The sequence below is a fragment of the Prosopis cineraria genome, unplaced genomic scaffold, assembly GCF_029017545.1.
Source record: "Prosopis cineraria cultivar Desert tree isolate PC_DT_omini unplaced genomic scaffold, ASM2901754v1 PC14, whole genome shotgun sequence".
NCBI lineage: Eukaryota > Viridiplantae > Streptophyta > Magnoliopsida > Fabales > Fabaceae > Prosopis > Prosopis cineraria.
In genome coordinates this window covers 22,886,951-22,897,323 of record NW_026555345.1, presented here as the reverse complement: position 1 = coordinate 22,897,323, position 10,373 = coordinate 22,886,951, and the positions used below count along the sequence as shown (strand labels likewise).

General features: G+C 36.4%; 2 protein-coding genes across 2 annotated transcripts; both read right to left on the bottom strand.

The window, feature by feature from the left end:
- Positions 1-303: 303 nt before the first annotated feature.
- Positions 304-4,855, bottom strand: LOC129293515 (probable prolyl 4-hydroxylase 4). The gene is made up of 7 exons (XM_054931522.1): positions 4,577-4,855; positions 4,403-4,460; positions 4,195-4,299; positions 3,450-3,507; positions 2,478-2,653; positions 930-999; positions 304-804 (listed from the first exon to the last, which is right to left on the bottom strand). Exons 1-7 carry the CDS (start codon positions 4,714-4,716, stop codon positions 509-511), a joined length of 903 nt encoding a protein of 300 aa, XP_054787497.1. The 5' UTR covers positions 4,717-4,855; the 3' UTR covers positions 304-508.
- A 1,970-nt stretch (positions 4,856-6,825) lies between these two features.
- On the bottom strand, positions 6,826-9,540 carry LOC129292373 (receptor-like cytosolic serine/threonine-protein kinase RBK2). The gene is made up of 8 exons (XM_054929936.1): positions 9,379-9,540; positions 8,964-9,279; positions 8,601-8,855; positions 8,367-8,530; positions 8,196-8,275; positions 7,938-8,073; positions 7,682-7,831; positions 6,826-7,385 (listed from the first exon to the last, which is right to left on the bottom strand). The coding sequence occupies exons 1-8, from the start codon at positions 9,538-9,540 to the stop codon at positions 7,164-7,166; spliced, it is 1,485 nt and encodes a 494-aa protein (XP_054785911.1). The 3' UTR covers positions 6,826-7,163.
- Positions 9,541-10,373: the final 833 nt, after the last annotated feature.

The following is a 10,373-nucleotide window of genomic DNA, read 5'->3' as shown; positions in this document are numbered from 1 at the left end:
TAAAATCTCACAAAAAGAGGAAATTTCAGTACAAATTCCAAGAGACTAAAATGAAATTAAAATTTTGAGCACATTGAATAAAGATGAAGACTTTTGGTATCAATTATAAGGCTCATCTAAAAATTTGTCCTGGGGATTATGATCAAGGTATTAAAATCCCATTTATGATTGGTATTCGAGCTCAAGTGACGTGATATAATTCATTTCCAAACGAATTGCATCAATTAATGGTGATATATAGCTTGATCGGATGAGCATGATGACAATTTCCAAAGTGCTACTCAGAAATAACCAGCAAGGACAAACGTTAAATGCCGCACGACCAGCCATTTCAGTTTTCACTACTCATAACACAAGCCGTAAGTAGCCATTAACAAGGACATTCTGAAAGCCCAACTAAAACCATTATAACTGATGAATATAAGTACAATCCAAAGAGAATGATAATATCAATGAAGAAACAGACAAGAGGCTATAGCATATAATTATGATCTCATCAGCTGCAATTCTAACATGCCTTACAACTCTTCCTACAGTAGCCAGGAAGATCTGGGGAGCCAACCATATACTCAGCATTATTAGTACATTCTCCAAGGGCAGCCCATCTCTCACAGTTCGTGTGCTGATCTGTGCACTCTCCGCCAGCTCCCACAATCTTATCGAATGAGTCCACATGAATCCACTTTGTTGCTGACCATTTTTCACCTTCAATTACTGGGCATCCTGCATGGAGACTCCTGGTGTCTGGGGTAGCATTTGGGTGCAGACTAAAGAATAGAAGAGCATCTCCTTTACGTGGTTTCACTGTGCATTGCCAGGGTGAGGAAGGAAAGAGGAGTGATTATTTAACATTGATCTGACACGTACCAAATGACACAGCACAATAGAGAAGATAATTCATGAAAGAAAAGACTCATTAAAATGAACACCTGCTATTCCTTTCTTAGCACACTCAGAGAGATCCTCTCTACTTTCAGAACTTCTGTGACGCGGAGGGTCCTGGGAGCAGAATGAAAATCTGTTAGCTACCAAAATTATAGACAAATAATAAATGGTAGAAATAATTCCTCAACAAAACAAAGCGACAGATGGTCCAGACCATTCTACTATGAACCTGAATTCCCCCCCCCAACTTCCCAAAAAAGAAAAAAAAAATCCCTTCTTTTATTGTTTGGTTTTTGGCAAGAAAGAATTAAGAGACAAAAGGCATATTTAAAATTCATTCTCCGGGAAAGGCTGCGCCTCTCCGCCCCCTCAAGCACAAGCCAATAAAAGCGCTGCATCATTTATATCTTCCTTCATGACATATACTGCCTGTCCGAGAAATGGAGAGAACAACTCCAAGTAAAACAGAATTTGCAGCTCCTCAAAAGTTTCTGCTGAGCTCTGCCTCAGCTTTTGACTTTTAATGGCATATGATAATTTATCAGCAGCCAAGCAAAACAATAAAGAAATTGGTACAAATTTTTTGACTCAGACTCAACGAGTCGATGGCAGCTTGAGTCCTCAGCAAAGGTGAGGGACACAGGTTTATTCCCTTCCACACCCAGCCTGCAAGCAATGTCTTAACTCCATTTGATAACAAAAAATAATAATAATAATAATAACGCTAATTAGGACCCCAGTCACCCTGTTGAAGATCCGATTACTTAAAAGGCAAATATATGAGTATGCCCATGGAGTGCAGAATAGTACACAAGTTGACGCAAGGATGGGGATGAACATCAGGCCTGCTCTTGCTGGTTGGGAGACTCCACCAAATGGATGGATAAAACTCAATATTGATGGTGCATCAAGGGGTAACCCAGATACTGCCAGCCGTGGTGGTATATTTCGTAACCCTGAAGGGATGTGGATGGGAGGATTTACTTGTGGCTTAGGAGTTTGCACAGCAAAAGAGGCTGAATTCTGGAGTTTCTACCATGGGCTACAGGTGGCACGTTCTCTCAACCTCACCAGGATCATTGTAGAGCATAACTCCATCGCTATTGTTAAAGAGTTCCAAGTGGCTCTTGAAGGCATTGAAGCAAAGCACTGGCAAATGCGCCAAGCTGTCTGTCTTACTCGTGATTGGTGAGATTCAAGTTAGGCATGTTTTTAGAGAAGGAAATGTGTGTGCTGACTGGTTGGCTAAGTCAGCTTAGAATAATTGTAATAAGTGTAGTGTCCTTCTTGATCCTCCTAGAGGCATGACGAGTGGATGTATCAAGATTCTATGGGTCCTAATGGCCCTGTTTCTTTTGTTAGTTAAATAAATGCTTAGGCTTTTGCCCCTTTGCTTATGAAAAAAAAAAAGGACCCCAGTCACCCCTAGTCTATTTCAGGAGAAACAAATACACATACACACATATCATTCATTAAAAGAAAATAAAAGATATGCAAATATTCAAAAACTGCAATTGCAAAAAATTGTGAGCAATACATTTGAATTTTTAAGAAACGAGCATCAAACACTAATGAATAGTGATAAAACAGACCTCTGCATTAGGGAACACTGTTTCACCGCCTTCGGTCACATCAGAGAGATACATGAGAACAGTTGCAGTTCTATGTCCACCGCGAGCAATATTGACTTTATCAGCAAAGTAATCATAATGCGGTTCATATTTCTGCCCATGCTCATATCGCAATACTTGTATGTCTTCCCCATTTTCTGAAATTTAATATTCAAATATAATAAGTAAGATATTTTGGGAGAGAAGAGAATAATAGAATCTAGAAATGCAATTCATCATTAGGGTCAAGTAAGCACTTCTAAAGGAGTCATCTTAGAACATCCCTAATATAGTTTAACAACCAGAGTTTTACAAAGTCACAGGTTGCACTAATCATTTAGATAAACAATGAAAAATTCTTATTTTGTAATGTCAAGCCAAGTCAGGACATGCAACCTTTAGGTTTTAGCCAGAGAGCCTCAATATTTCTAGTTTGCAAAGCTGCCTGTCTGATAGGTTGGAAGAGAAAGATGGGGAAAGGAGAGGGAGATGGAAAGTGGTTTTAAAAAGAAAATTCGCTTGCAGACATCAAAGAACTAACTAAGAACTTGGTAACAGATACAGAATACAGAGTAATTACTGCCTTGTGTTTTCCTATTTACAAGCAAGCACAAAATTTGAATATTGACATCTTCCAAAAACACATTGTACATATATGGAATAGAGAGACATAGATATCAGTAATCAGTTCCACAGCACTCACAATGATACAATGCAGATTTTCAAGATGGACTAATTAAATGAGATTTTACTTTATATATGCTAAGAGGGGTAGAGGAAGGCGCCAAAGGAAACACTTATGGAAGTTGTTGACCTAGACCTCTTAGTTAACAACATTTCTAAAAGTTTGATAAATGATAAAGTACAATGGCGTCGTAAAATTCATGTAACCAACCCCACTTAATGAGATAAGGCTTGTTGTTATTGTTGTTGTTTACTTTGTATATGGCATACCTTTTGGAAGAAAGGTCCATGATGAAATCTTGTCCTCAATACCAGCAACAATAGGATCCTATAAAATAAAGATTAAAACATGTACATTCAATACACACAACATACTGTGTGTGTGTGTGTGTGTGTGTGTGAAGAAACAATATCCATTCCTGAAAAAGCAGAATAAGCAAGAACAGCGTGCATCTTATTAACGGCCCCTCTAAACACAAACTAATAATGATACAAACTTGAACCAGAATTTCTTCCAGGGTCCCCATCTACAAACGCCCTTTTCTACAGCATCTCTTCTAAAGCAGGACTAAAGCCAAGTCTAAATAACAATTTGCTATAGACATAATTTTCCCTTTAAATGCAAAATGAATCCTTTCTCGGACACGTATATGCTAGCAGAACGTAAAAGCAGTTTAAAGGTTTTAAAAGAAAGGGGACCAAAAGAAGGATGAACATACAATTTTAATAGAAAGGCATACGGACATCAAATACATATTCATTGTGCTAATAACCTCGCCCAGCCCAAGTAATAACGATTAAAGATAACACGTTTTAAATTCATAAAATGAACCCGCCTGCGTATTTTTAGGTTTTGGTCCATAATTATACTGAGTAAGGATAGGAAAATGATTATAGCTTGTGCATTGATCTTAAAGATGTGAACCCAAAAAGAAATTAACGAGTCCACTATTAAGGCGCGCGCACATGAGCAGACAAATCGGGAAAGACATCAAGGAGTAATAGTGAAACTGACCTTGCTCTTCGGAATAAACATCCCTGAGCTTGTTCGAACTTCACTTAGTGTGCTTTCTCCAGAGTCATTATCCGCTACTTCAGATCTCTTCAACTCTGATTTGGCCTAGTACAACGCAATGAACAGGCATCGCTTCATTAATTGAAGAAATCAAATCAAACCACGTCACAATCACATAAGCAAAGTTTGGATTTCTACCGATACTCACTAAAGAGATCAAGTGGTCGCATTCTAAGTCTGTGAGAAAACCTTCGTAAACGAAAGCTCTGCACAAATAGGAATCATTCATTTCACTTCCACTCAAAAGTAGAAAATACTGAAGTTAAAATGGAAATATTCAGAAAGATATAAAGATACATCGAGGCAAAGGAAACAACAACACCTTGGCTTCCAAGAAACCTGTTTGACTTTAGAAGGATCGATGATGGAACTAGCGGAGCCAGCGTAGGAGCTGGAGACTTCACGAGTGATCAAGAAGATTGAAATCAACAGGAGGAACAATGAAGACCCAAACCTAGACATCGAGTCCAGCTTCGATCCGCAAGGGGATTTTCCGGGAAATGATTTTCGCTTTTTGGAGTCGCCAAGCGGGAGGGATGGTTAGTTATCTCTTCGGCACCGATTGCATTACTACCATTACCAGAATCTGTTCCTTTGTTTCATGGATCTGATCCCAGCAAACGACACCGTTTTTGCGAAACATGGACATCGCGTGGAAGATTAGCCGTCCTGCACGTCCACGTTGACATTGTCTCTCCGCGTAATACAACTGTCATGTAAAAATTAGGACATTTGTTCAACCAAAAAAAAAAAAATTTACTCATTCAATTCTTACAAATTTAACTCAATTATAATTTAACATCTAAATTTTAATTCATTATAAATTAATTTTTATAATTTTAATTTGATTGTAACTTAATTTCTTTGACTCTTAAAATTCAATCCATGTAATTTTTTTAACTAATTAAAATATCAGTCTTATATTTTAAAAAATAAAATTATAAAGATTAAAATTATATTAAATTTTATTATTAATATTTTAAATTACTAAATTCATTTAATATTTATAAAGATTATAAAGATTAAAATTTTAAAATAATTTTTATTTTATAATTTTATTTTTAAAATATCAAAATTAACATTTTAAATGATTAAAGTTATAGGGATTAAGTTGTAAGAGTTAAAATTTAAACATTAAATTACAACTGAGTTAAAATTAAAAAGATTAAGTTATAATGAGTTCAGGTTTAGGATAGAGTTACAATTGAATAAAACTATAAAAATTAAATGATTAATTTTTTTTAATTTATCTTATAACTAACAATAATTTATTTTCACATACATACACATAGGGAAAATGGACTTTTTAGTTTCTTTCAATTTGAAAATTAGGCCCTATAATAGAAGTCGTTAAGATCTCGTGGTAAATTTATTCTGGTGTTAAACCGTGAAATACTGTGTGAAAAAAAAAAAAAAAGAATTTACGGTATGAAGTTTGTACTTTGTAGTTTTAAGATTAGTTCCTTTTTCTGTTGACGTGGCACTACGCGTGAAAAAGCAAGCTCCCCAATCCTGTTTGCTCTTTCTGGTCTTCACTCTTGCGTTGCAGCCTAATTAATCATAGCTATAATCTAGCTTCTTTTTTCCAGCTAAACTTTGAAGGAATGGCACCTACAATTAAAATGGTTTGGAATTTGGCTCTACTAATTACGCCAAACATATCTTGAAAAAATTCCAATATAGTTACAATGCCAATCACGCGTTTATAATTTAAAGGCGGACCCTTTTAACACCATGAAACTCGAAGGTCTTTTTTTTTATTATTATTATTCAAGGTATTCTCACTTCTGACAGCTGTTAGTTTAATCTATCAAAAAATTTAAAAATCATTTAAAGAGTTATTTTTTATAAGTAATATTTTTTACATACATTTTTAAGGAATTAAATCTTGAAATCTACTATCATATGTGTCAGACCCAATGTCAACCAATTGATATGGAACTTGCAAGTTGCAATCCACTGAGATGACACCAAAAACAAATGAACCCAACAAAGACTCGGTTGATTATTATAGTATTATCATGTACGAGCTGTATGCTCTAGCTTTCCCAAATCGTCTTTCCACGAGCAGTAAGTGGACGATATTTATTGTTTAATAACTTTAATTAATAGTCCACAATTAATCTAAAGAGCAGTCACTTAAGAGTAGATACTCAAACTAAATGAACTAATTCTAAAATTGAGAGAAATTATGGGTTTATAAGAATCGAAAGTTTCATTTTTTGTAAAAGATATATATACATACATAAATACATACATATATATTAATTAATTAACTAGACCTGTGTCAACTTTACTATTTATAATTATTAGTAAATAATACAACTTGTTGTAGGTTTTATTAAATATATTTAAAAATTTAAATCACACACACACACACAGACATATATATATTTCCAAAAAAGGCAATTTTAATTTTTATTTTCATTGAATTCCATGGAGCAAATGCCTCATGATGAAATCCATTAAGCCAAATTGTTTTCATCAGAATAGACTAGGGAATGACATCCCATGACAAAACAGCAACCTCTCGTGATAAAATGGCAACCATTCCCTCACATCAACCATGCCTTAAATAAAAAAGAAAAAGCAATGCTATTTCACGAAACTCTTATATTATTGCATAACTGATGAGGGAAAAGTTGTCGCAAAGCTAATATGAACTTAAGTTAATTTCTCCACATTCAATGGCCTCCTTATCGTCATACCCATAATGGTTATTGATCACATATATTCAATACGGACAAAAATGTTTACGAGGTTCTGCTCTGCCTCTTCGTCCTCCTTTTCTGTACAGACATCACCATATTCATTATTCAACCTATTATGGCGGACAGTGGAGTCACCTCATGCTCATTCTACTTCTAAAATGGCTGCCTCAGAACCAGTTTCTTGAATCAAAGCCCTTGCTATAGATGTGAATGTTGTTGTTGTTGCTGCTTTTCCTCATCATTAGAGTTACAGTTTCCTTGAAGAGTCTCCATATGTGGATCCTCAGCATTCAAAGTCTTGGCTGAGTCGTACTCCTCTGCGTCTAACAGTTCTTCAGAGCACGTCCTTTGAATTTTGGACTTCTGGCGTGCTTTCATGAGCTCCAAGCTGTCGTCTTCTCCTTTTAGAATCTTTATTGCCTGCATCATCCAGCATTGTTAAACAATTCATGCTCTATATCAGTTCATCACAGGTGTGTTTAAGTTTGAGAGTATCAGATTCTTCAAAAGCTCAGCAGGCTAGCTTGCTGCTATGCCTTGTTCATATTGTCTGAATCATGTTTTGAGTTGCATAGATGACTGCATTATGCTAGTGTGGCTAAGTAAGCAGTTTTAGTTTTGCTTCAATGTGGCATCACTTGTTCAGTAACTATATCTAGAACGATTTGAAAAAAAAAAAAAAAAACAAATTTAAGGTCGATCAGTTTCTGACATACCTGGCTCATGTTTGGTCGTTCAGCTGAAGATTGATCAACACACAGTGAAGCTACTAAGACTACAAGTTTCATTTGTTCTTCATCGTATGCACCATTCAGACATGGATCGACGAGCTCTTTAATGTTATTTGTAGATAGCAAAGGTTTTGCCTGGAAAATTATAGTCAAGGAGGCTGGAATGAAATTGACATTTTCAACTTCAACAAGCTCATCAGTAGAACATTATTGTTTGTGTTTTGAAAAATGGCAGACATACCCACATCACCAAACTTTTCTGTGACCTATCCAAAGCTTGTCGTCCAGTAATGAGCTCCAATAATAGCACTCCATAAGCATAGACATCAGTCTTTTCGTCTACCAAACCATACATGAAGAATTCTGGAGGGAGGTAGCTGTTGTAGCCGGTACAGTGATTGTTGGGAAAAGAAAGTGAAAGGGTTAAGGATTGACTAGGAATGAAAGGATTTTAAATAGAGATACTCAGAAAAGTTGTGAAACTGTTACACGTACAAACCCGAACGTGCCTTCAATTTTGGAGATTGTGTGGTGAGTCCATTGGTCGGGTAGCCACTTCGATAGCCCAAAATCAGATATCTGGTGTGATAAAGAGTCAAAAATTGTCCAAAGAAGAAACATTTAAATATAACAAATATAATTTAGTTCAGATTGTTGTGTTGGGCTTAACCATTGCTTCAAAGTCCTCTGAGAGCAAAATATTAGAAGACTTGATATCTCTGTGAATTATCCTTCTTTGGCATTCCTCATGCAGACAGCGAAGGCCATCAGCAGTCCCAAAAGCAATCTTACATCTAAAGCTCCAATCTAGTTTCTCTCGAGGTCCTGAAATCACTCAAGGAAATGAATTCTGCAGAAAAATGATGTGGTTTTTGAAGTTCAGAATTTTCAAAAAAGGGTTAACAAACCATAAGTATGGATGCTAAGCTGCCATGTGGAGACAACTGAAGAACAAGAAACATTCCTCCTTCAACACCGTATCCAATCAATCTGGCAATATTGGGATGGTTCACGTGCACTATAATTCCAAGCTCAGACAAGAAATCTGCAGTCATTTCTTCTAGAGTTCCTCTTGTGAGCTGCTTGATTGCAACAAACTGCCCATCTTCCATTTTGCCTTTGTAAACCACAGCATAACCTCCTTGACCAATCACTTTTTCTTGAAAAGGAAGCAAACAGAAGCAGTTTATCATTGTCAAGTTTTTCTCTGGATCCAACCGGTGTTCGCAAAAAGTAAAATAATAGTGTTAAGAAAAAGAACACATACCATGGCTAAAGTTGTTTGTCGCAGCCACAATCTCTGCATAAGAGAAATTTTTCCATGAAGCTTTAAAGCAGAACAATTCAGTGTCCAAAATTGTCTTGAGAGCTGGATTATTTAGTGGTGAATTTAGAGGTGGGACCTGGTTCTCCCTGTATCTCTTACTATTTCTTCTGGTGAGTTTTGGAACACTGTTGACTGAAAGAATGGGTTGGAAACGCATTTTGGGTCCTTTCTTCAACAAACGAAAGAAACCATGCCGCTGCGCATTGTTTGACTGACTCTCTGAATCAAAGGTCTTAGAAGGAGGGGGAATTGGGTTCTAAACTGCTTGAGCATTCCTCAAGTTCACCTCTAGACGAACACTCGGATGTTCGTTGCTCCAGAGAGTCTAATATGGCATGCATTCCAGCATTAGTACAGTGAACAACGATCTCAATTCAGTATCATTCACGATGATTAGAGCAAAGAAGAATGATAACCTACCATTACTCGATATGGAATCAGAAGACCCAGTCCTCAGTCTGCAAGCACTTGTTGGAGGAACCTGCCTTTGATTTTCTTCCTCGTTCACATTACCCATGCTTTGGAAACCATTTCTGCCAATATGATCTTATTTTCCAGCAAAGAACAAAGAATATGACAAGATGCACTGTGATGCAAATGAACAAAAACATTGCAAAAAAACTGCAATCTCAGGCCATCAATTGCCGTTAATCAGAGAAAACATGAAAATGAGGCATAGGCAAAATTGTCCTGGACACATGTTGTTTGAAGGAACCAAAGAGGAAGCAACCAATTACCCAGAAAGCTAGTTTGTAAGCTTGAAAATTAAAAACCTCGAATAGATAAGTTGGTAAGAACAGAAAATTTAAGTAGTGTTCATTCTGACATTGATACAGAAAATGAGTCTTAAGATCACCCTACAACAAACTAAAAAAATCCAGGGTTTCGCGATCATCGGAACTACGAGGTCGTGAAGCATTTGATCGAATCAGAATTTCAGGAGAACAGAACAGCGATTGATGAATACAAACAACAATATATGAATGCAGAGAAATTAAAGAAAGCTTACGTAGAGAAAAAGTGGGGTTCACGTTCACAGTTCATGGCCTCGATAGGTGAGGCCGAATCCAAAAGGGAATTTAAAAAATGAGAAGGGGATTGAGCCACAGCAAGAAGAGATACGCAAAGGAATTAGCGGCTGGGAAGATTTTTCTGAGGCGCCACATTGGGATGATTATTTTTAATAATCAAATCCACCGAATTATGAGGCTGAAAACAGGGGTTTTTATTAGTCATCTCTGTTTGAAAACATGATTATGAATTAGAGCGAGGCATAGTTGTAGGAAAAGCAGATTCATGAGAATATAGCAATTGAAATGTTAGTAATGACAGACATTTTACGAAAATTAG

Bases quoted from the DNA above. Each gene is read 5' to 3' on its own strand.
- LOC129293515 (XM_054931522.1), bottom strand. From the start codon at position 4,716: ATGTCTAGGTTTGGGTCTTCATTGTTCCTCCTGTTGATTTCAATCTTC. The intron at 4,461-4,576 runs GTGTTGTTGTTT...CTATTTGTGCAG, and splicing joins CAGGTTTCTTGGAAGCCAAG to AGCTTTCGTTTACGAAGGTT. The intron at 4,300-4,402 runs GTGAGTATCGGT...GCGTTGTACTAG, and splicing joins GCGACCACTTGATCTCTTTA to GCCAAATCAGAGTTGAAGAG.
- LOC129292373 (XM_054929936.1), bottom strand. From the start codon at position 9,540: ATGGGTAATGTGAACGAGGAAGAAAATCAAAGGCAGGTTCCTCCAACA. The intron at 8,276-8,366 runs GTTAAGCCCAAC...TTATCACACCAG, and splicing joins CAGAGGACTTTGAAGCAATG to ATATCTGATTTTGGGCTATC. The intron at 7,386-7,681 runs GTATGTCAGAAA...TGGATGATGCAG, and splicing joins AACGACCAAACATGAGCCAG to GCAATAAAGATTCTAAAAGG.